Source organism: Hippopotamus amphibius, chromosome 9, assembly GCF_030028045.1.
Source record: "Hippopotamus amphibius kiboko isolate mHipAmp2 chromosome 9, mHipAmp2.hap2, whole genome shotgun sequence".
In the NCBI taxonomy this organism is placed as follows: domain Eukaryota; kingdom Metazoa; phylum Chordata; class Mammalia; order Artiodactyla; family Hippopotamidae; genus Hippopotamus; species Hippopotamus amphibius.
Genome location: NC_080194.1, coordinates 43,596,127 through 43,622,232, shown reverse-complemented (window position 1 = coordinate 43,622,232; position 26,106 = coordinate 43,596,127). Strand labels below are relative to the sequence as shown.

At 37.7% G+C, this 26,106-nt stretch overlaps 1 protein-coding gene across 2 annotated transcripts in view; it reads left to right on the top strand.

The window, feature by feature from the left end:
- Positions 1-5,995: 5,995 nt before the first annotated feature.
- RAB6A (RAB6A, member RAS oncogene family) overlaps positions 5,996-26,106 on the top strand; it is an 80,490-nt gene continuing 60,379 nt past the window's right edge. Inside the window, exon 1 of one of the 2 annotated variants that reach the window (XM_057696048.1) lies at positions 5,996-6,642. In XM_057696048.1, coding sequence (XP_057552031.1) covers positions 6,573-6,642 — 70 coding nt within the window. In that variant the 5' untranslated portion in view covers positions 5,996-6,572. The remainder of the gene's footprint in view (positions 6,643-26,106) is intronic. The other variant, XM_057696049.1, reaches the window with a different exon arrangement.

Below are 26,106 nucleotides of genomic sequence, written 5' to 3'. Positions count from 1 at the left end.
ACCTTTGTCTCCCAACTTAAATTATTATGGCTCTGGGTTAGAGAGGTCAAAGCCAGAGTTTGAGGGTTTTTTGGGTTTTTTTTTGGAACAATTTCAGAAAAGGAAGGAGGCAGAAACTACTTCAATCTACTAAAACTGGAAGTTTGTTCAATTTTTCTGAATGATGTTGCAGCTTATTATCTCACTGGATAGTATCAGCTACAAGCTACTATAATGATTTCAATATCTTTTGATTTTTATTTAAAATTCAAAAATCTGAAGAAATGTTAACTAAAAGATGGTATCTCTTAGCATCTTAGGCAAGTTACAATTTGGCACTACAGTCTGTTGGCATTTCAGTGCAAATAGTATTGGTCTCATTTTTCTGTCCTAAGGTGCTCTGTTTTTTGCATAAACAGCAGTAGAAGCAGTTGTTCTCTTCTACTGTGAAAGTGATTATCTCTTAGTAGCAGGTGGAGTGATTCATTCTCCTGCACATCTTAGAGGAGACTTTATTGTTTGTGGGGGATAGATTGTGGGGAGAGGAGAGCTCCAGCAATGTGTCAGGTATTATGCATTCTGGACTAGCATAAAAAGAAGCAACCTCTTCCCCCACTGCAATTTCAAAGCTTAGAAGTAACACCTCACATCTAAGGCTCTGAGAAATCACATTATTCATAACAAGGACCATGATTCACATGAACGGAATAAAATAGAATTATCAAAAATAGATTTTGTAGATCACTCTGAGGCAAAAATATCTTCTGACATGGCTTATAAATTGGATAATCATAAGAACAATTCAACTGACGTTAGAACTACCTTCTGCTCTACCTTGACTGAATAGCCTTTATACATCTCCCATGGCATATCCTTGTAGGTCAAGATATTTAGAAAACAGGTTTTGACGTGAGGTCTTCCATTCTCTCTTTTTTAAAAATTATAGTCCTTTTGAAATGAGACTTGCTTAAACATACCTTGTGTTAATTGTGCTCATTTAATTGGTCACCTTGAATTATTGGGCATTTGTCATTTTTATGCTTTGTATATTGACCCACTATTATTTTTAGCAGCAATGATTCTAATAACTTGCAGAGTAGGTTAGAAGGGCTTCATATTTGATGGAATTTGAATTCCTGCCAGAGCTATTATTTGTTTCAAACATGAGCGATATGATTTCAGTCCTTTCACGTGGGCAGTTTTTCTTTTTTTATTGATTTCCTGCCTCTCCAAGAGTAATAAATCCTTTTTAGGGAGTAGTAAACAGAAAAAGGCATTCCAGTTTGGTAACTATTACTGTATTTTTTATATATATATATATATATATATATATATATATATATAAAATATATGAGGGTGAGTCAAAAATTATCTGCACTCCAGTTATATTAAAACTTCTGTTCACCGCACTATCTTACCAGGGCTTTCCATTCAAGGCTACTGTCTCCCCAGTTACTGCTGTACAGGTGTGAATGAACTGTTACATCCGTTCATTTATAACTGTGGTGTGAGCAAAAATGGATGCCCCGCTTGTGATTTGCACGAAAGAAGAGCAGCATGCAGTGATTTGTTTTTTGTGGTCTGAGGGTGTGCATGTCTGCCCACTTCTGCCCACACTGTCGACTCTCTGCAAATACTTCGTTTTGAGGTGTCAAAGCATCCTCCCTATAGTCCTGATCTTGCTCCATCGGACTTTCACCTGTTTGGTCCCCTGAAAGCAGCCCTACGAGGATGAAGTTTTTCTGATGAAGTGAAGATAGTGGTACATTTGTAGCTTGCAGCTCAGCCTAAAACACTTTTTAATGAGGGAACACAAAAGCTTGTTGACAGATGGACAAAGTGTATTGAAAAGCAAGGAGGTTATGTCAAAAAATGATATATTTGTCTTTTCTAAAAGTTAATTTCTACAGCCAGAGTGCAAATAATTTATATGCGCACACACATGCACACACACAGAGAACTGAGTGACTAATGTTCAAGGAGTTGTGTGAGGTGTTTTAAGGGATCTAAAGATAAGAATGTCAGATGCTTTTAGTTGCAAGTAACAATGATAAAGACATATTATGAAGACATTAATACATATAAAGACATTTATTATTTTGCTAAAAAGAAATCCAGAGGAAGTCCAGTTCCAGGGTTGGTACATTGGCCCAATGATGCCTTTTAGCTTTTTGCTTAGCCATCATCAATGGCTGGCTTTTTTCTTCAGGATTATATATTAATGTTCATAAGATGTCTTTGCTCTAGATATCATGTCCTTATATAACCATATCCAATGGCAGAAAAATGGCAGTTTCTCCTCCTCTATCACTTCTCATCAAGGAAGAAAGTTTATCTCAGAAGTCTCTGGCATATTTCCTTGGTATCCCACTGGCTCGGATCAAGTTAGGTGCCTGTAGCTTAGCTGAAGGGAAGATGGAAAAGTATCTATGATTTCCAATATATATTGTGGAAATGTGTGTGTGTGTGTGTGTGTGTTGTTGGATAGGCAACAAATAGTATTTGTTACAGGGAATAAGATGAAATCTCAGTCCTCCCTCAAGACATTTTTGTCTCTGGGGGCAGAAAGACAAGCTGTAATTATATTACAATTTCTGTGGGTTAGATTCCTGGTCATACTCATGGGCTTCAAATTAACAATCCCTTTTAAACTGGTCAAAAAAACAGCTCTAGGTACTTTCCCTTTGGAGCTGCCAAAGCTGTCCTCTCCCATTGTCCCCAGTTTTTAGTTATGAGATCTGATCTGGGCATCTTTTTCATAAGCGTTGTAAAGGAATGCAGTATCAATTTACATCACATGATTTTAAGTGATGTTCTCTTTCTCCAAAATGCTCTTGCTTTATCATCACCACATGCCCAAATCCTATTCACATTTTGAAGAAAACTAAAAATCTCTCTCTCATTTATTTCATTTATTCAGCAAATATCTGTTGCATGCTTACTGTGGAGCAAGCACTCTGCAGGTGTTGGGAATACAAGACATGAGTTTTGACCTCATGAAGCTTATGGTCAGGGAAGACTGACAATTAAAAACAATTAAGTGATGGGGAAGAATAGGGTACAATGGGAGGACAAGCAGGAGTACTTACACTCTTGGTTGGAATGGGAGCAGTCAAAGAAGTCTTTTTGAGGACTTTTTAAAGATGATACCTAAAGAATGAGTAGGAATTGGGACAAGGAAGGGAGGTGCGCATGCTCAGGATTAAGAGACGCCATCAAGGTAAAAGTGTTGGTGAAAGCACCCTTGAAAAAGGCCTCTTTAATTCCTCCTTCTCCCAAGTAATTTCTCCATTTGATGAACCCCATATGTAACCTTTAGATCATAAGATCTCTAAAGATAAAACATATGACTTACACAGAGCACTTGATAAATATGAATTTCGCTTCAGAGGAGAATGAAGCCATATGTGTGTCAACGCAAAATGCTAAGTTAAAACATTAAAAACATCTGAGGTAAGAGGTGGATGATAGGAATAGCCTCACCTACCTAGGTGATTACAGAGACCAAAGTAGCAGGGAAGAATTGATTCATAAAGTTCTGGAGGCAGTACAAAGTAATTATAGTTCCAATCCTCAGATGTTACTTTAAAGGCTATTTCAGGAAACATAATGAAAACCTGGTACCCATCACAAAGAAAAAATTGCCACTCATTTTTGTTTGCAGAGTTTTTCTTCTTAAATACTGTCTGGGTATTGGCTGCTCTTTGTAGGTACTAGGGTTCTGGGTTACTGGTGGGGAAAGCCTTATCAGACCTGACAAGCTACTTTTAAAATCAAATATTAAAAAAGAAAAATCAGACATCCATGTCATAACTCATGTTTCTACTATTTCGTTTTAGATGCATGTTTTACAATCTTTCTGCTGCTTGCCTGAGGGGAACTATAAGTTAGTAAATTTTGATAGAGAAGGAGATTTGGGGATGTAGCTGTTGTCTTGATAGGCCAGAATAGATGAAAATTTAAGAATCTCTTTTCCTTCCCTTAATTTATTCTACTTCAGCAATTCATGGGTTTGAGAAGGCAATTGTTTGCTTCTGCCATTTCTAAAGCTAAGTAAATAATAACCCTCAAATAATGAGAAAATGTACATATAAGTGTGTTTTGTGAATGGTAAGGCTCTATACACAAATTTAACGACTTTATTATTATTAACTTGGAAGAATTTTTGATACCAGTTTTTAAAAGTGTCCTTTTCAAGTGCAAGGATTACTTTTTCAAATGCTGTCGCATAGTATGGTGCATTGTGGCTGAAGTATGGTAAGGTGTGGATTCCAAATTCTCTAATTTGATAATCCTTAAGCTTTATTTACTTTCCTTTTATTAATAGATTTTACTTTTTAAAAGGTTTAGGTTTACAGAAAAACTGAGCAGACAGTACCAAAAGTCCCCAAATACTTCTCCCCAGTTTTCTCTATTATTAATTTTATGTTACTATGATACATTTGTTACAATTAATATACCAATATTAATACATTGTAATTAAAGTCCATATTTATTCAGATTTCCTTAGTTTTTGCCTAACGTCCTTTTTCTGTTCCAGGGTCCCATTCAGCTTCAAACTTACCAGCTTAGTTATCATGTTAGTTATATCCACATAATGCTCAGTTGTCATGTCTTCCTGAGCTCCTCTTGAGTATGAGATTACCTTCATTTTTGGGGTCATGAACTGGGTTGAAAATCTGATGAAAGCTATGGATTCTCTCCAGAGAAAAATACACATACTGCAGATGTCTAATTTAAGGGAGGTCCACCCACAGCAGAGTCAGTAGCCGTGCTTTAGAAGGAACTGGTGATATTTTTCTTTTTTTTTAAATTATTAATTTTTATTAGAGTATAGTTGATTTACAATGTTGTGTTAGTTTTTGGTGTATAACAAAGTGAATTAGTTATGCATACACATATATCCACTCTTTTTTAGATTCTTTTCCCATATAGGTCATTAAGAGTATTGAGTAGAGCTCTCTGTGCTATACAGTAGGTCCTTATTAGTTATCTATTTTATATATAGTAGTGTGTATATGTCAATCCCAACCTCCCAGTTTAACCCACCCACCCCCCCCTTCCCCTAAACCATAAGAGTGTTTTCTACATCTATAGAAGGAACAGGTGATCTTTAAATGTCTACTTCTCCACATCAGGGCCATGCAATACCTCTAATTTGTTGTGTGACCTTTCTGCAATCCCATTTTCCACCTGGGCCTCAGTTTCAGCATCTGTGAAATGAGGGGTTTGGTTTATATGACGTCTAAACAAACCCTTTCCTATACAGTACAAGGTGGAGGTCACCTAGAACTTTGTTCTGAGGAACAAAGGTTGGTAACAGAAGACCAAGCCAGGTCAGGCTAGGAGTGGATGCGCTTATCAACAAGGAGGTTGTTGAGGTTCAGGGGGAGGAAAAGACAAAACCTGGGTTCCACTTTACGGCTCAGTGGATTTTGTAAGTCCTTTCCTTCCTGTGACCTTCAGTTTCCTCATGTGCAAAAATGCGGAGGCCCTGCTTTTGTTAGTTACGAAATTCCGGGCCGCAATAGCGGAGAATGTACCGAGCAGGGTATTGTGTGAGGAATTATAAGAAAGAATATGGAGAAGGTGGGCGCATAGGAGAGGGTGGGTGCATAGGTGAAGGGCGGATCTGAGGAATGTGAGGTAGAGCTAAGGACTCAGGAAAGAGAAACCTTGTACACACCTTAGGGCCCTCTGACTTCCCCCACTTGTTGGGGTCAATTCCACCTCTATTCCGGCCCCGCCTCCGCCCTAATTCCCCCCCCACCCCACCCCAGGTTGCGACGGGCCACACTTCGAATGGCCGCCGCGGTGAGACACTTTCCACCACGCGAGGGCAGCGCGCGCGCGCTGGCGCTGCCACCTCACTGGCATCTCTGCCCGCCTTTAACCTCTTCCGACTGGCCCATCCCGTAAGTGACGTAAGTGTTCCTTATTCCACCAGTCAGTTCCCCCAGGTCCGCCCCACCACCTCCCTGCTTCTCCTGAAGCGAGTGGAAGCCTAACCTCCCCGGTCTCCGCTGCGCGGGTGGAGCCGGGAGAGCAAGCTAACCCAGGAAGGCGCTGGCTGTGGCGCGCACGCGCGCGCACGCACGCACGCACGCTGGGGCTGGCGGGGTGGCAGGCTCGCGCCCGGGCTCGCCCCGCGCCGCGCCACAGGCTCGCTCACTCAGCAGGTTGGGCTGCGGCGGCGGCAGCTGTGGAGCTACAACGCTGCGTGTGAGAGGTCCTAGACGCGGCTGCGGCTCCGGCTCGGCCACCCTCACGGAAGTCTCGGCGCCGGGTGCTGAGAGGGGAACGGCTCTAGCCTTGGGACCCCCGAGCACACCCCTGGCTGCTCCCGACACCGCCCTCCTTCCCTTCCCAGCGCGGGCCTCGGTCGGTGCTAGGCGACTCCGAGGGGAGGCGGCGGCGCCGGCTGCCTGTCTGTGAGAGGAGCCCTGCTCTCCAGCCTTGCCTCGCTGCCGGGCCCTGCAGGGCCGAGAAAGCTCGGCGCCGGCCCTTCCTCTAGCCTCTCCGTCCACCGGTTGGAGCAGCGTCGGTCCGGGAGGTCTCTGGGCTGAGGCGGCGGCAGCTCCTCCGGCTCCATCATGTCCGCGGGCGGAGACTTCGGGAATCCGCTGAGGAAATTCAAGCTGGTGTTCCTGGGGGAGCAGAGCGGTGAGTGCGCGACTCCCCCACTCCTGGCAGCTGGCCGTGGCTTCCCCGCACCGCCCCCAGTGCGGCCCTTCGCTCCGCGGAGGCTCCCGGCGGGCCTCGCGTTCGCGCTCCCTTCCACCCTCTAGCCCTTGTGTCTGTTCGCCGACCCCTGTTAGCCACCCGTCCCTCTTCGCCATGATCCGTCGATCGGATTTTGACCCTTCCGTCCCCAACTCCGCCGGCTCCTTTCCCCGCAGCCCGGCCCTCTCCTGTCGATCTGCCCTCCCCACTCCTCACCCCGCCCAGCCCCAGCCTCCTGTCCATCCCTTTCTTCCTCCGGTCTCCATCGTCTCCTCAACCCCAGCTCCCTTCCTTGAGCCCCACCCTTGTTGCTTGCTCTTATCCCAGTTGGTCAGCTCTGTGAGGCCCACCCGGGAAGCCCCACTCCGGGGAATCGGCCCTCTTCAGCCTTGCGCCAGGAGGGTGGGATCTGGGCGTTGTTTTCCCCAGAGGCTTGGCCCGGAGAAGTGCGGATCTTATGGAAGTGCGCGGGGGGGGGGGGGTTCCTAGGAAATTCTTGGATTATTTTCACCTGGGTGGGGAATTGGTCTGGATTATAGAGGATACATCTCTGAATTGGAGGCGACTTCAGGATGGAGTGGTTGGGGAGTGAGGGAGTGGCGGCGGCAGGGGCGATTTTTGCCCCTTGGGTTAGGCTGTGGCTTGTTGTAAAACCTCGTTTTCTTCTCTTGACTTTCATCCTTGACGATCCTTTTGGCAGTGTTCATGCTTTTTCAGTCTCTGCCAGATGCTATGTCACGATCGTTTTAGTTGGAATTTTTCACATCTCCCCTCCTTTTTCTGCTTCAGCACTAAGCAGTGTCCGATTCTCCTCACGGTGGTGCAAACAGGAATTACTGGGGAAATGTTAATTATTCCATTTCTTCTTGAGTATTTTCCACTTATATATTTAGGATTCCTGTGAGAGAAGGCTTTAGAATAACGAACATCTTTGTTTTGTAGGATTTCCTTTGGGGATAGGGAGTAACAGAGTAGAGAAGGGATACATTCATCATCTAGTTATCTAAATTCGATTCGAATATGTAATATCATTTTGGCTAAATGATTCTTTTATGGTTAATATCCCATAGTATCTGATAAGTGAAATTGTTATCTCATTTACCTGGTCAGGCTTCTGCTGGCATTGTACTTTGTATTAGTTATAAGGTTCTAATTTTGTGATGGCTGTCTCTAAAATTACTTCTTGTGGTGATTCCAATTTTATGCTGTACTATGCAAACTTCACACTCTACAGTTTAGAGATTATCATCCTCCGTTATTTTTCTCACACTTTTTCTGTGTTTAAAATTGAGACATTAGATTAGCTCCTCCTGAGTCATCAGACATCGAGTTACCTGATAGGTGTTTTAGGTTAGGCTATAAAAGACATTTATTTCTTTTGATTGGAAAGAAGAGAACTGATGCAAATTAAGAGCTCTTATTACTACTTTGAACTATTTACACTAATTTGTGTGGCATTAAAGTTGGTTAATAATAGTTGCAAAACTGCTTCCAGTTAGACCTGAGAAATCATTTTTCCCCTTTTGTACATAGTCTTTTCTCCCTGCCCCCTTACCAAGTCTTCTCTTTGCTTATTTCTCCTAAGTAAATATAAACTTCTTTCTTTAAGTAAGTAACTTAGTAACACCTATGAGATTGATCCCTGTCCAGGTACTTTATGACAATTTCAGGACAGTGACATATGTAAACTATAACCTATTGGTCATTGTTGATAAATAGGATCTAAAGTGCTTATTGTGAACTCTAGGGATGTTATTGCCTGCCTTACGTTGTCATGCAGAGCTATTTAGTTTGCATGAAAAATTCATTAATCTCTGTCCTAGGAAGTTTTTAGTATGAATAGAAATCATAACTTAAGTGTCTTCAGGTTTCCTTTGAATTTCTTGACTGTTTATATTCTAATTCACATTGCAGAGTTTTATGACTTATTTGTTAATTTCTTTAAGCCTTTACTAACTCTTGTTCCTTCCACCCTAATTCCTGAAGCCTTCTTAGATTTTCTTTAAAAGTAGACTTGACTTTTTAGAACAGTTTTAGATTTACAGAAAAGTTAAGGTCATGCAGAGGGTTTCCAAATAGCCCCACCCAATTTCCCATATTATTAACATCTTATATTAGTATGGTACATTTGTTACCATTAATGAACCAATATTGATATATTATTAACTAAAGTCTGTATTCAGATTTCCTTGATTTTTATCTTTTTCTGTTTCAGTATTCAGTTCATGATACCACATGACATTTTGTTGTCCTGTCTGCTTAGGCTCCTCTTAGTTTTCTTAGTATTGTGTTTACATGCTTTTTAACTCTGTGAAACTGTGAGGTTAATTATCTTTTGAGGCTACTATATTGCTAAGTGATACCATCCAGTAGCTTTGGAAAGATTGATCTCTGTTTTCACAGGCAATGTCTGTAGTTTTCTTATGCATTAGCAAAGGTCTGTAGAGTCACGTCATCTTGATTTAATTCTTCATGAATTTTTTATTTTTAGGTTTTAGAATTCCACAATTCAGCTTTCAAAGACTAATCTGTGGCAAAGCCTTGTTTGTTTCCTTAATGGCATTTAGCACATTTCTGATTCTTACTTGTGTTTATTTTTGTCTATTTCCCACAACAGAATGCAAGTCCCATGAAGATTAAACATTACTATTTTTTTTGTTCATTGTATCCCCAGTTCCTAGCATAGTGCCAGGCTTGTAGTGAGTACTCAGAATGAATGATGGTTGACTCTAATAGTAACCAAAGCTGGCAGTCATCTTTGTTATGGTGAAGTCTGCACTTTTTCCTTATGCATTTAATAGTTTAATGATAACTTGTTTTTTTTTTTTTTTGGCCATTGCCATGCGACTTGCAGGATATTAGTTCTCCTACCAGGGATTGAACCTGGGCCCCAGCAGTGAAAGCACCGAGTCCTAACCACTGGACTGCCAGGGAATTCCCAACAATAACATTTTATACTTACGTTGTTTAATTGTATACAGGGATACTCCAGATGCTCAGGGAGCAGGGATTCCAATAATTTATATATAGCCTTTACTGTGTAACTAAAAAAAAACTGACTAGAATTTTATACTTTTTTTTTGTTGAACAAAATTAGTTTTATTTTGTTAAAGTTATTGTTAAATTATTTGCTATCAGTATAGAACCTAAAGTTATGTCAAACAAATGATTATTAAGGACTTGTTCATGGAACAGATTTGAAGTTAGATAAGACTTTTTTTTTTTTCTTTAATTTAGTGGCTGCGTTGGGTCTTTGTTGCTGTGTGTGGGCTTTCTGTAGTTGCAGAGAGCAGGGGCTACTCCTCATTTCAGTGTGCAGGCTTCTTATTGCTGTGGCTTCTCATTGCAGAGCATGGGCTCTAGGCGAGTGGCTTCAGTAGTTGCAGCACATGGGCTCAGTAGTTGTGGCTCATGGGCTCAGTTGCTCCTTGGCATGTGGGATCTTCCCTTCCCAGGGCTTGAATCTGTGTCCCCTGTATTGGCAGGTGGATTCTTAACCACTGAAGCACCAGGGAAGCCCTAGACTTTTTTATTTAGCTTTTCAAAAATTTAAGGTTCTGGGATTTCCCTGGCAGGCCAGTGGTTAAGACTCAGTCCTTCGGGCTTCCCTGGTTGCACAGTGGTTAAGAATCTGCCTGCCAATGCAGGGGACACAGGTTCGATCCCTGATCCAGGAAGATCCCACATGCCATGGAGCAACTAAGCCGATGTGTCACAACTGCTGAGCCTGTGCTCTAAAGCCCGTGAGCCACAACTATTGAGCCCACATGCCACCACTACTGAAGCCTGCGTGCCTAGAGCCCATGTTCCGCAACAGGAGAAGCCACAGCAATGAGAAGCCCGCACACCGCAATTAAGAGTAGCCCTTGCTGGCCACAACTGGAGAAAGCCCGCGCACAACAACAAAGACCCAACGCAGCCAGTAAGTAAGAAAGTAAGTAAGTAAGTAAATAAATAAAATTTAAAAGAGTCTGCCCTTCCATTGCAGTGGGTGTGGGTTCAATCCCTGGTCAGGAAAATAAGATCCGCGTGCCTCGAGACACGGTAAAAAATATATGTGTATGTATATTTACATGCATACATATATATATATTAAGGTTCTGTGCTCTATAGTGAAGATGAATTGTTTCAGTATATGAAGCCTCATATTGAATTAATGACATCAGTCTTGGTAATCTTCCTGTAAATTCTTATGGTTTCTTTATATTTCAGTAGTATACATGGTTTAATATAGGAATGTTGAAATATACAGCTTGAATCTGAAGTTTCTTTGAGGAACCCCTTTTGTTACTACCTTTGGCTGTTGGCTTGAAATGCAGAGGAACTTTTAGGAATGGTTTAGAGTAGGAGATAATATTTACAAACAAATGTTATGAGTTACAAATTAGAAAGTGTAATTTCAAAAAGAAGCATATACCTGGCCTAGTACTACTTAGTTTTTCACTTTATATTCCTTTTTTTTTTACATCAGTTCTTTTGAATTATAACGTGCTGTAATGGGAAAAAGTGTCTTAATGTCAGAGACCAGGAATACTGAACAGGTTAGATTGACTAGATCAGTGATCTTAAACTTTTTCTTCTTAAGACTATTATGCTCTTACAAATTGTTGAGGCTTCTAAAGAGCTGTTTGTGTGGTTTATATCACTATTTACTGTGTCAAAAGTTAACTGAAAAAATGTTAAGATATTTAATTCATTTAAAAATAATAGTATTAAATTCCATTATATGTTGACATAATTTTAATGAAAGAGAACTGTTTTTCAAGCAATAATTTAGTGAGACAGTGGCATTGTTTTACATATTTGCAAATCTCGGTAATGTCTGATGTAGTCATTTGGTCCTCACAGCTGCTTCTGCATTCAATCTCTTGTAATATCACACATGGCATAGGTTCTGGGAAACTTCACTATACACTCTTGAGAGAATGAAAGTGAAAAAAGCCAAATAACATCTTGATATTATGAAAATGTTTTTGACCCTCAAGAGACTAGTGGCCCAGGCAAGGGGTCCTGGGGATCCTGGGAGTCTGTCGACTACATTTTGAGTTCTGCTAGTTTCTAGGTGGTATTAAGCCATTTGTATCTTATAGCTTCATATTGCATTTAGAACAGTCAAAGGGAATTTTTTCCATATCTTGTTTTGTAATCTTAAAACTAATCAGTAGAGCTAGTGATTACATCACAGAGCCTGGCTTTTATATTTTAGCCCTGATCACCAACCTTGGGCAGATTATTGACTTCTTTATCCTTTAACTTCCTTATCTATAAAATAAAGATAATAGGACCTATCATATACTATTAACTGTGAAGATTAAATCAGTTAATAAATGTAAAGTATTTAGAAGAGTGCCTGGCACGTGTTTACTGAAAACTGCTACTCTGTTAAGTATCAAGAGTTTGATAGAGCCTACTCTTAAGAAATATACAATATAGTATATAGTGTGATGAGTGCAGCTGCTTTGAGAAGTAGAATTAAAAGATACAGAGAAGTGACAGGAGCGTGGAGTTTCAGGGAAGGTATTGATGCATTATAAACATGACTGACTAATAGTTTAAGCATCTTCTAATTGAAATTCTTGAATTAGAGCATTCCAAAGTTGGAGGAGATTTTAAGAAGTCACCTAATCTATTTCTCTTAGGGCTGTAAACTGGACCACTGTTTTTCCCCACTGACTTTATTTTTAACAGTTAATACAATCACATAGTTCACATATCAAAATTATACAAAAAGATATACTTTCAGAAAACTTTTTACTGCCCCTGTTCCTGTGACCTCATTCCCCATCCCCTCCTCCATTAATAATTATATATATAATTCTCTTATGTATATTCTGGGATTTCTTTATGCAGACACAAGCAAATATGAATACAATTTTTTCTTCTTCCTTACGTACGAGGTATCATATTTTATTCTGCATCTTGCTTTTTTTCACTTAACAGTATATCCTAGAGATCTTTTCACATTAGTACTTAAGAGTACTTTCCCCTTCTATTTTTTTGTTTCTAAATACAATTTTTTGATTTAGAATAGTTTTAGATTTACAGAAAAATTGCAAAGATAATACAGAATTCCTGTATACTCTACACCAGTTTCCTCTGTAATTAACAGCTCATGTGTACATTTTTCACAATTAATGTACCAATATTGATACATTATAATTAACCAAAGTCCATATTTTATTTCTATTTCTTTAGGTTTTTTTTCCCTAATATCTTTTTTCCGTACCAGGATCGCATCTAGGATACTACATTTGATTTAGTTGTTAGATCTCCTTAGGTTGTTCTTGTCTGTGACAGTTAAACTGGACCACTCTCAAGTTACTTCATTCTACTTTTAGAGATCTCCAGGAAGACATATTTTATAATTTTTAGTATTAAACGTCCCTGTTCTGAAATTCTCAAATCTATTCCCTTACTACTGTAGTTAGGTTTTTTCTTCTTGGGGAGGCAATATCTAGTGATAAAGACAACTCCAGAGACGGTCAGACTTTGGTTCTAAACTTGAACACCAATGTTTATAGTTTGATCTTGGACAGTTTATTTAACCTTTCTAAATTCTTTTCATTTCTGATATGCATTACTAACCTAGCAGTGTTGTTTTCCCCATCCTCTAAATATAGATATTATACATTTTGGTTAGATCAGTATTTAATCTTTACATTATTGTTATTAGGTAATGGTATTCACAGCTGAGCCGTGTAGTATACTGATTACTTGTACTATAGTCTGTGTATTTTTTTGTTTTCCTTTGTTACTGTTTGACTTGCTTTTTGCTTAATAATCCCCAAACTCTTTACCAATAGTGTAGATCTCAGTTATTTGAGTGCATCAGGTTTGCCTGGGACATCTCTTCCAGAACCTTCTGACCTATTCTAATTTATACTATTGTATAATAGTTACCTCCAGAATTGATGTACAGTTGTCAACCTGGGATCTCCTTTACTTTCATTTTGAGGATTTCCTTCTCTTGTGTTGGATAGATCCCTTATTTCTCAGATTAAATTTTTCTTCTATGTTATTTACTCCCTCATTATGTTGAACATATCCACCAGTGGGTAGCTTCCTAATAAAGGGAACATGGGAGGAAGTTTTTTGAGACCTTATATGTCTGAAAATGTGTTTGTACAACCCTTACACTGAAGTTCGGTGGGGTTTATAAATTTAGGTTGGATATATTCAGAAATTTGAAGTCATTAATATATTGCCTCATGGAGTCTAGTATTACCATTATGACTCTTGGTCTTTTGATCTTTCATAATGTTGTGTTTACTTTAATTTTATGTGCTGAGTAATAGGTATAAATCCTTTCAAACTGGAAACTTAGGTTGTTTATTTTCAGGAAAATTTCTTGACCTAGCTAGTATGATAGTCTCTTCTCCACTTTCAGTTCTCTCTGAAATTCTTACTAGAACTCCTGGATTGATCCTCTAGTTGTATCTTATCTTGCCCCTTTTTCATTTCTTTGTTTCTGTTTTAATTCTCAAAAGATTTTCTCAACTTTCTTTTACCTATTACATTTTATTTCTGCTGTCATTTCAAAGAGCTCTTCTTTGTTTTCTGATTGTTTTTGTTTGTAGCATCTTTTTGATTATATCTTCTCTTGTCATTCACTTTTTTTTAATGGAATTATAGTTAATTGTCAAAATTGTGTTAATTTTTGCTGTGTCTCATGTCATTTTGAGGATATTAAAGAGATATGTGGCTTTCTTCTCGGTACTCAGTTTTTTGTAAATTGCTTTTCACTTCTGTTTATTCTAGTTTCTCTATTTCTTGTTTGATGTCCTCAAAGGACTAGTAATTCTTTTTTTTAAATTTTTAAAAAATTTATTATTTTTTGGGGGGTACACCAAGTTCAATCATCTGTTTTTATACACATATTCCCGTATTCCCTCCCTCCCTCAACTCCCCCCCCCAGGACTAGTAATTCTTGACTGTCTACTTCTGTTTAAGAGTTGAGCACTAAAAATTTGATTTTAAGCTCTTATGTGGATTTATTGGGCTTCTCTGTAGGACAGTCTGGCTGAGTTCTTTTTGGAGGAAGTCTCTGATGTTAGCTCTTCAAAGTCTCTTTGCCAGTCACATTTCTTAAAGAAGAATTGTCCACTGTCTTGCTGGAGAGGATAAGCTTGGTTGCCAGCTTTCTTGGAGCTGAAAGGAGACAGGGTTTAAAGGTTACATAGAGTATATGAATTTAATTTACTATGATTTTAATACTGTTTGTACTCTAGCTTTCACTTGAACCTTGTTTTCACCAGTCCAGAAACCCTCTGTTTTCCTTTCTCATAGCATAATCTATAACCTTCTAATGACATGGGAGAGGAACCTGGCTGTGTGGAATAGAGGAAGGGATGTGAGGGTTTCGGTCTCCCTTTTAAACAGATTTTCATCCATTCTTTTCATTTTTAACACCATCTTTACCCTTATTTCTAGATGTACTTGGTGCCAACATTGAGAGAGTTCTCTGGCACAGATCAGATTGTTTCTCAGCTTTCCCCATTGTCAGTTTAAAATTGATCTTTATGGAATCTATTATGTCAGTTACCACTTTTCCATTTGCTTTCTAGCTTCTAACTGATTTTCTGTGAATCGACACGTTTCAACATTTGCTTAGGGTTTTCAGTTTCTGGTTTGTTTGCTTCTTTTTCTCTTTCTTTAAAATACACTTTATAAAATTAAAATCAGCTCATTTATATCCATGTTTGTAGCAGCATTATTCACAGTAGCCAAAAGGTAGAAGCAACCCAAGGATTCATATGTGGGTGAATGGGTCAGCAAAACATGGTACTCTGTATACATACAATGGAATATTATTCAGCCTTAAAAAGGAAGAAATTTCTGACACATGCTTTAATTTAACATGGATGAACCTTGATGACATTATGCTAAGTGAAATAAGCCAGTCACAAAAGGACAAATACTATATGATTTTTTTAATTAACTGATAATAAACATTACTGTCATCTCAACCTGCTGTTGTGAGATTGCATAAAACCTTGCCCAGACATTCCGCACAGACTTCTCTTTGAGATGAGGTCCAAACTCTTCTGCCCGAGTTAGAGCCTTTCAGAGTCTGGCTTCTACCTTCCTATCTCTAATCTTATTGCTAGAACTCATCTTTACCTATTATTGTTAGGCAGTTTTTTTTTTTTTTTTTTAAGTTTAACACATCATTAAGGTGTTACATGCTATACAGAACACACATCTTTGCATTTTAAAGCTTCTGTTTAAGGATCATAGAATCTTAAAGGTCAGTTATCTATTTAACAGATGTCCACTATGTACCAAGCATAGAGCTAGGTCCCGGGGCATATAGGTTTTTTTTTTTGTCTTTTTTAGTAAAACAGCTTTATTGATATATGTCACTTAGCATACAATTTACCCTCTTAGAATGTACAATTCAGTGTTTTTTAGTATATTTGCAGATGTGCACCCATCACCACAGTTGATTTTAGAACATTTTTGTCACTTTAAGAAGAAACCCCATACCTATTAGCAGTCACTTGTTATTTTCACCCCCAAACTCCTATTGCATAGGCAACCACTAATCTACTTTCTGTCTCTATAGATTTATCTATTCTGGGTAGTTCATGTAAGTGGAATCATATAATATTTGGTCTCTTGTAACTGGCATTTTTCACTTAGCATAATGCATCCATGTTGTAGCATTAATCAGTACTTCATGACTTTTTATTCTGAATAATATTCTATGGTATGGATATTCCATATTTTACTTATCCATTCATCAACTGATGGATGTTTGGATTGTTTCCACTTTTTGGCTGTTATGAATAGTGCTGCTGTGAGCATTTGTGTACAAGTTTTTTGTGAACTTATGTTTCCATTTCTCGAGTATATATTACAAGTAAAGTGCTAGATCACATGGCAACTTTATGTTAAACCTTTTGAAGAACTGCTCAGCTGTTTTCCACAGCATCTGCACTATCTTTCATCCCATTAATAGTATATGAACATTGATTTTTCCACATCCTCATCAGCACTTGTTATTGTGGAACTTCCCCAAGCAGGGATTGAACCCGGGGCATATAGTTTTTAACAGATCAGATATAATCTCTATTCTCTCCTTGTTTATGGTCTAGCAGGGAGCAATAAAGTAGATTTAAATCTTCATACTTGCACCTTCCAACATCTGTTCTTGGACCTCACCTCCAGTCCATCTTCCACATTGATATCAGAGTGAACTTTATAGAAATATAAATCAGAGTAACTTCCTTACCTTAAAAACAAAAACCTTCTGACTGCACTTAATGCCACAGAATTGTACCCTTAAAAATGGTTAAGTATGGGATACTGAGCCCTAAAGAGACTTGTACAATTTTCTTCTGAATACCCAAATTCAAATTTTGTTTATCAAGATATTTCCAGTTTTGTTAATAATGTAATAATAAAGTGTTATAATTCATATAAAAATGGTTAAAATGGTAAATCTTATGGTATAGCTTATCACAATAACATTTTTTAAAAATTGTAAAAACTCAGAAAAACCCACCTTTGTAGTTTTTTTTTTTGTTTAAATCTTAGAATAAGGTCTAAAATCTTTCCAGATGATCTACATTGCTTGAACTGCATTTTTTGGCTCCTCCCCATCTGTCCATTCTTGAACATATCTCCCTCCATCTCTCTTCTTTCAGCCATACTGACTTTTTTTTTAGTTATAACTCTTATCTGATCTCCATCTTGTTACATATTCCCTCATCCCCTTTGTCAGGCTAACTCCAGCTTATCCTTTAGCTTTAGTAAACTTCTTCAAACTTTGCTGACTTCCTCAGAGTAGTTTAGTTTCCCATTCTTTATACACTCTTCTGCTTGCGGCCTTTAATACAGTTGTAATTATTTGCCTATTACAATTTCTGTTTTCTATTTGTTCTGTAAGTTCCACAGAGGGTAGTGTTCATGAATTTACTGTTCATTGCTGTATTCTAAGCACATTGCATTGTGCTTGGCATATAGCGGGAGCTCACTAAATATTTCCAAATAAGTAAATGATTTATGATTTTTACCATACTTAGTTTGAGAAAGGCTTTGAGGTAGCTTCTGATAATAAATACACATAAAAGAGGATAATTAAAAGGAAAAACAGAATAAAACAACAAAAAGACCTAACATAGGAGGAGAAAGGTTTGATATGCCAAGCATCTGATATGAATCTGAAGAGTCAGTGGCTCAAGTTGAGGAAAATGATGACTCAGAAAAGGCTATTGGATTTATCAGCAACTAATTGATAATTTTTAAAAAGTGGTTTGAGTAGAGTTTTGGAGAGTCAAGAAGGCAGTTGTTATAAATGAGATATTTGAAGAGTGAGTTTGCAATTTAACCAAATATGTTTCTGGGTACTTAAAATATTATTTTAATCTCTTTATTATGGAAAAATTTAAACATGTAAAAAGTACAGAGAATAGTGTCATGAATCCCCATACACTGTTACTCAGCTTCAACAGTTATCCTCCCACTGCACATACCAGGGTGAGTTAAAGGAAATCCCATATGTCCTGTCATTGCAAATATTTTGATATGACTGCTAAAAGATGAGAACTTTCTTAGTGGTATATTCTTGACATTCATGGATATAGTTGCCCACAGAGGCCTTTATTTTGGGGTTACTTTCCATTACATGGTTTGAGACTTAATATTTTAGGGTCTCTAGATCTTTGCTATCCAATTGAAGATTCTGTTCAAATATGGAACTATTCCATATTTGTGCTGTTTAGTGTGGTGGTGGCTAGAGTGATTGAGAACTGATTTCAGAATTTTATTTCATTTTAATTCAGTTTAATTTCAGTAGTCTTATGTGGCTAATTAACCCTTTACCTGGCTTTAACCATCCTCTTAAAACTGAAGAATATCCCTTCAGAAATCTATGCATGTATACAGAAATGTATGCATGTGTACTTTAAATTATCTATATAATCAAGGTGAGTTAAGTTGATTATAATAGGAAAATGGAGAATGTGATGACTCAGATTTAGACTGTTTTAGGCTACCTCTGGACTAAAGATATTTTGATCTGTAGTACTTAAGGCTGCACAAAATCCATTCTTAGATTTTTTAAATCTCTGTCATTGGTGTCTAGGATAATATCCTTCATATAGGCAACCATAAATTACTGAATCTGTCTGGTCATTAGGAATCTGAGTAAATAGGTCTTTCTTCTTTAAGAGGGTGACAGAAGCACCAACATATTGCCATTAAGTAAATAGGAAAAAGCTAGATAGCTATTGAAGTTACTAATTTGCAAATCTTTTATGCTTGTTTATCAAGTTATTTAATATGGAACATTTCTTTCCTTTGGCCTGTGAAACTTTTATAGTTAATGTGATATGGGGGAAAGTTGTGGGGCAGGAGTTAGGAATACTGAACTGTGGTCTTTGCTCCACCACATTATGGGCTCTTAAAGTGTTCATTTTAAGCTCTCTATGTAAAATGAGAAGAACCTACCTATGTAATATGGCCTGCATAGATGGTCCTCTGTAGGCTCTACCCCAGGGACTTACTGTCAGCACCTTCTCATATATTCCTACCTATTTAATGCTCACAAAGCTTCTAGAAATTGAAAGTAGTTCCTCTTCACAGAAAGACTGAGTACGTTTAGTTTTAAATAAAGCATTACTATGTACTTTCAAAATTCTTTAGTTGAACTTTTATTCCTCTCCAAAATATTGTACATTTGTTTTCAAAATCTGTTACTGCAATAATTTTTCTTTTATTTAAAAACAATCTAAATAGTTATTTCAACCTCAATCTGATTGATATTATTCTAAATACTGTGATGATTTATTTTTATTTTTCAGAATTTTTTCATTTGTGCCTGGCTACTGCTTGAATTGTGTTCTTCCCAAATTCGTATGTTGAAGTTTAACTTCTAGTACCACAAATGCAACTAGTTAAGATGAGGTCCTCCTGGGGTAGGATGGGCCCCTATACAGTATGACTCATGTCCTTATAAAAACGGGAAATTTGGACACAGATGTACACAGAGAGAATGCCATCTGAAGGTGAAGGCAGAGATCAGGGCGATGCTTCTATACAGCAAGGGATGCCAGGGAATGCCAGCAAACCACCAGAAGCTAGGGAAGAGGCTTAGAACAGATTCTTCTCACAACCCTCAGAAGGAACTAACTGCCAACAGCTTGATTTTGGATTTATAGCCTCCAGAACTGTGACACAATAGATTTCTGTTGTTTAAGCCATTCAGTTTGTGGTACTTTGTTATAGCAGCCCTAGCAAACTAATACAGTGCTTAATATCTCTTTGCAACCAAATACAGAAGTATAGCATCTCCTGACAGCAGTAATGGATAATGTGTATTTCCTGTCAAACTGTCAATACTAAATATCAACTGACATTTGATTACTTACTACAGATCAGGCCCTCTTATAAGTACTTTATAGTTTTAACTAATTTAATCCTTAAAACCAACTCTGTGAGCTCTTTGGAGAAGTGGTTGATTTCAGGGTTGGAGCAGGAAAAATACAAAATGAGCTGGAGAGTCTTCTGGTGCCAGAAAATAAGGAGGTGTTTAAGAAAGGATGAGGTCAGGGACTTACCTGGTGGTGCAGTGGTTAAGAATCTGCCTGCCAATGCAGGGGACATGGGTTCGATTCCCTGGTCCAGGAAGATTCCACTTGCCATGGAGCAGCTAAGCCCATGTGCCACAACTACTGAGCCTGCACACTAGAGCCCATGAGCCACGACTATTGAACCCACATGTCACAACTACTGAAGCCCACGCACCTATAGCCCATGCTTCACAACAAGAGAAGCCAACACACTGAGAAGCCCATGTACTTCAAATGAAGGGTAGCCCATGCCCTCTGCAACTAGAGAAAGCCTGCATGAAGCAATGAAGACCCAATGCAGCCAATAAATTAATTAATTAATTTAAAAAAAAAGAAAGAAAGAATGGGGACATTTGAAAGGGCACAGGAACCAATGTGAAAGATTGCTCAATAGGGAAAGTTGGAAAATTTTGAGCAGCAAAATGAATAATGGTGACATTGGATTATAACCCACATAATTAAGGTATTTATGAGCTCATATTTAAATAAATAGATAAGAAAGGACCAGTCTTATAGTAGATACATTGAGAGAAATAGAAAATCATCATTGGGGGACTTCTCTGGTGGTGCAGTGGCTGAGAATTTGCCTGCTAATGCAGGGGACATGGGTTCAATCTCTGGTCCGGGAAGATTCCACATGCCACAGAGCAACTAAGCCCTTGTGCCACAAATACTGAAGCCTGGATGCCTAGAGCCCGTGCTTGGCAACAAAAGAAGCCATCTCCTGTGCAGTGCAACGAAGAGTAGCCCCTGCTCGCCACAACTAGAGAAAAAAGCCTGTGCGTAGCAGTGAAAACCCAATGCAGCCGGGGGAAAAAAAAAGAAGAGAGGGAGAGGGAGAGGGGGAAAGAAAGAAGGAAAGAAAGAAAACAAAAGAAAATCACCATTGGAATACTACAGTGATAATTGCTACAGACAAGATCCATTTGATGAATGCTAAAATTAGTGGGCAAAACTTTGAGAAGACACATGATATTTGAATATCTCAAAGTACCTTCCTCAAGATAGTTGTCATTTAGAAGGGGAAAAACGGTAACTAACTTATGGTAGAGAAACTGTGGCGATTGCCATAATCAAGTGATCAAGGTTAATATCACTAGGAATAAGATATTAATATGACATTATATATTTCTTTTATGATGCACTGAGAAAGGCAGATCAGTTCTGTGGTTGTCTTGTCAAAAATGTATGACCTCAATCTAATGAGAAAACATTAGACACATCTAAGTTGAGGGACATTATACAAAATAACTGAGCAGTTTTCTTTAAAAGTGTAAAGGTCATAAAAACAGGAAAGACAGAGGAAGTGTCACAGATGAGAGGAGAAAAGATGTATCTTTTCTGTAAAATAAAATATTGACATAGAAAACAAACTTATGGTTACCAGAGGGGAAAGGTGGGGAGGGATAAATTCGGAGTTTGGGATTAGCAGATACAAACTACTGTATAAAATAAACCACAGGTCCTACTATATAGCACAAGGAAGTATATACAATATCTTGTAATAACCTATAATGGAAAAAAAAAATGAAAAAAAAAATAACGATCTGCTGTATACCAGAAACTAACACAACGTTGTAAATCAACTATATTTCAATAAAAAAAGTTGAAATAGTCCTATAAGATAGGTACTACTGTTCTCATTTTACCATGAGGAAATTGAGACACAGATAGGTTAAATAACTTGTCTCCGTGGTATATAGTATACACAGTTAGTAACTGGCCAACTCAAACAGCCTGATTCTAGAGCTCCAGTACTAAAACACTAAAGTATACTACCTTTCCTTGATAAATTTTGTATAGCTGGAATATATACAGAAAGTACAGGATACTTTGGTGTTCCGAAAACCCTAAGAGTGAAAAAACTAATCATCCCTGGAAAGTTGAGCAACATGAACTAAATCTGTTAGATAAGGTTAAGTGTTTCTCAGGTATTTTGCTGTACTGGACTTTTGTAATTTATATAACAAAATTCATTTTTTTTTTTAAAGATTGTTTTTTTAAAATTTTAATTTTTTTATTTATTGGCTGTGTTGGGTCTTTGTTGCTGTACCTAGGCTTTCTCTAGTTGCGGAGAGTGGGGGCTACTCTTCATTGTGGTATGCTATATGACAAAATTCTTAATACGTGTAACTTACAGTTAAGTAGAGAGTAAGATAAATTAGTTTTTTTAAAAAATCTTTTTATTTATTTATTTTTGACTGTGTTGGGCCTTTGTTGCTGCACGTGGGCTTTCTCTAGCTGTGGCCAGTGGGGGCTACTTTTCTTTGTGGTGTGTGGGCTTCTCATTGTGGTGGCTTCTCTTGTTGTGGAGGACGGGCTCTAGGCGTGTGGGCTTCAGTAGTTGCAGCACGTGGGCTCAGTAGTTGTGGCACACAGGCTTAGTTGCCGTGGCACGTGAGATCTTCCTGGACCAGGGATCGAACCCATGTCCCCTGCATTGGCAGGCAGATTCTTAACCACTGCACCACCAGGGAAGCCCAAGAGTAAGATAAATTAGTTTTAAAATTCAGTGGCTTTGATAAAAATTGCTTTGTTGATTGTGTTACTGGCTGATAGTGAATTTTCAGAATCACTTCAAAATGTTGCTTATACACAAGGAAAATAATAGGTTTATTTAATCTTGGAGTTAAAATGTGATATTCAAATGAGAATTGTCCAGTCACATTAATAAGGCAAAAGTACAACTGAAAAAAGTCTTTGGATTTGTAATATCTTACAGGAAAGATAATAGCTTGTTAATTTGCAATTCTGAGAAGTGAACAATAAGAGAAAGCCTTAAGCTGAAACATAGTGAATTTAAATCATATATATGGAAGAATTTCCTGACTGAAAAGGTTGTAACAATACTGAGTGGGTTATAAAATCACCTGGAGATATTTCCTTTTTTGAACAGAGAAATGATTTCTAGAAAGAGCTAAGCACACTCAGACAGAACCAGGAGTGTACCTACAATACTTAACAGATTCTATTTTGTGTTCTATAAAACCATATTTGTTGGTTTTAGTTGGTCTTACTTGGCTCAATATAAGCTTCCTTTTATCAGAACTTCTTGATGACTGACTAAATAAATTTATACAATACAGAAGAAATTATATGGCATGGGTTGGGAGTGGGATAGGAAGAAAAGTGTTAGAGCATAATGCTGTATTAAGTTTTGTGTGTGGTTGCACCGGAATATTAAGTACAAATGTTAAAATATTGTTGAACAAAAAATGAATAGCCACAGTGTTCAGGATACGATTAGTTAGGCTTTGATTGAAATGGTCACTTAAATTGCCTTTATATAGGAGGATATAAAGAATGTACTATTAGGGATTTTGAAAACTATTTTGGAGAAATAAGTTTATCTGAAGAGCTCTGAATGAATACAGAGGAAATGCCAATACAGAAGAAATGCTGTTTTAAAATTAGATATGTCTGATCCTTCTATGAAAAGGAACTATTTTAATTTCTGCAAGTCTCGTGATTATTGATGGGTAGGAATATATGAAAGAGTGCTAAACTGTGTCTTTGGACATTGTAAAGAAGCCACCTAAGTGGACTATACTCTTTCTCTGGAATTTTGGGGTACCCTCAATACAAGGCAGATCAACAACTTGAATGCTGACCAGATGAGGCATTGAGATCCTGATCTACTATTTGGAGATTCTTTTTTTTGTTTTTAATATTTTTATTTGTTTATTTATTTTGACTGGGTCTTAGTTGCGGCACCTGGGATCTTTTTTTTAAAGTTGCAGCATGCAGACTCTTAGTTGTGGCATGCATGCGGGGTCCAGTTCCCCGACCAGGGATCGAACCCCAGACCCCTGAATTGGGAGTGTGGAGTCTTACCCACTGGACCACCAGGGAAGTCCCTGGAGATTCTGTCTTTAAAACAAAATGAAAAAACAAAATAAAAACTGCCTTGAAGTAAAATATTAAAGAATTTATCCTCTATACCTAAATGATATATACTTGTATTGTAAGGTGTATTTATTGCCAGTTTTAAACCCCATGAGAGCAAAGATACTTATTTCTTGTGAATTTTAAAAACATTGGTATGTTGGAAACTGTGTTTTACTAGAATTGAAGGGAGGGTATTTTCGAGCTTTGTTTTTCATTCTCGGGTTTTTTTAGTTTTGATTGCTTTATTATTGTATTATCCAGAAATGTTTTTCCCAAGTCAAAAATTATTTGCTTAAATTTTGCCGTAGAGAGAAAAGTTAAGGTACACATTAAAGAGACTATAATCACAGTTTAGAGAAAGGCTTTAATTGGTAACAGACCCTGTGATAGTCTTAAACTGTCGTTTCATCTTCCTTCAAAGTATGTGTCCTTTATTCTCCATAAAGAAAAACAAAAGCTGTAGTTTTTTTTTCTGAATAGACCAACCTATGCTTGCTTGCTTTTTTCACTCTTAGTGACAACTTTTTCATGAACAGAAAATGTTAGATGTTTAATGTAGATAGGTGTATCAATCTATAAAAATCTGTAATTTTTGTGTTTCATTTTAACAAGTTTTTCCATAGCCTGAGTAATGAAGATAGTCTCCCCTATTATATTTTAGAAATTTCGTTTTGTTTTTTGTGTTTTGTTTGGCTTTGCCTTTCACATTTAGATTTATAATCCACTTGAAATTGATCTTTATGTGTACTATGAAATAGGTATCAGGTTTAATTTTTTCAATATGGATATATAATTATCCCAACATCATGTATTTAAAAACATTTCTTTTCCTCAGTGCTCTGCCATATTGGTTTTATAATGACCAACTGTCTACAAATTCATTGGTCTGGTTCTGGAATTTCTGTTCTGCTAATTGCTTTGTCTACCTTGCAACAATACAAAACTTACTATAACTTAATATAAAAATTTACTGGGCTTACTAGGTGGAGTAGTGGTTAAGAATCTGCCTGCCAGTGCAGGGGACATGGGTTTGATCCCTGCTCCAGGAAGATCCCACATGCCATGGAGCAACTAAGCCTGTGCGCCACAACTGTTGAGCCTGCGCTTTAGAGCCTGTGAGCCACAACTGTTGAGCCCATGTGCTGCAACTACTGATGCCCACGCGCCTAGAGCCCGTGCTCCACAACAAGAGAAGCCACGGCAATGAGGAGCCCGCGCACCACAACGAAGAGTAGCCCCCACTCACTGCAACTAAAAGAAAGCCCATGAACCGCAAAAAAGACCCAACACAGCCAATAAAATAAATAAATAAATTTATAAAAAAAAAATTTACTGATTTACCAGAGAGCAAATCCTCCCACCCTATTCTTTTTCTTTAAGAGTGGCTTGGCCTTTTGCAACCATGGGAAAGGTTTTTAAAATAGAGCTTAAATTTCTTTAGTAAGATATAAGATTTTCTTTTTTCTTTTTTCTTTTCTCCTATTTTTCTAGGGCTTTGTACATTTCATCTAATGTTTCAAATTTATTAGTGCAAGTTATTCATATTACTCATGTTTTTATGTCTGCAGAATTGGTAATCATGCTTCATTAATTTCTAATACTGGTTATCTGTACCTTTCATTTCTTGTTGGTAAGACTTACTAGGGGTTTATAAATTTAATAGTTTTTTGTTCAGAGAACTATTGATCAGCCTTGTTGACTCTCAGTTGTGTGTTTTCTGTTTTATTTTTGCTCTTTACTTTCTTATAGTTTCTTTGGTTTGTTTTGATGGTCTTTTCAACTTCTTGACAGGGAGAGATATATATAGCTCCTGTTCAGTTTTTTGCCCCCTTAATATATTTGCTCATATAAGTGTGTATGAGTAATTGTATAAATTTCCCTTGAAGTACTATTATAGTAGTGTTTTGGAGATTTGATATGCAGTGTTTTTTTCATTCAGTAC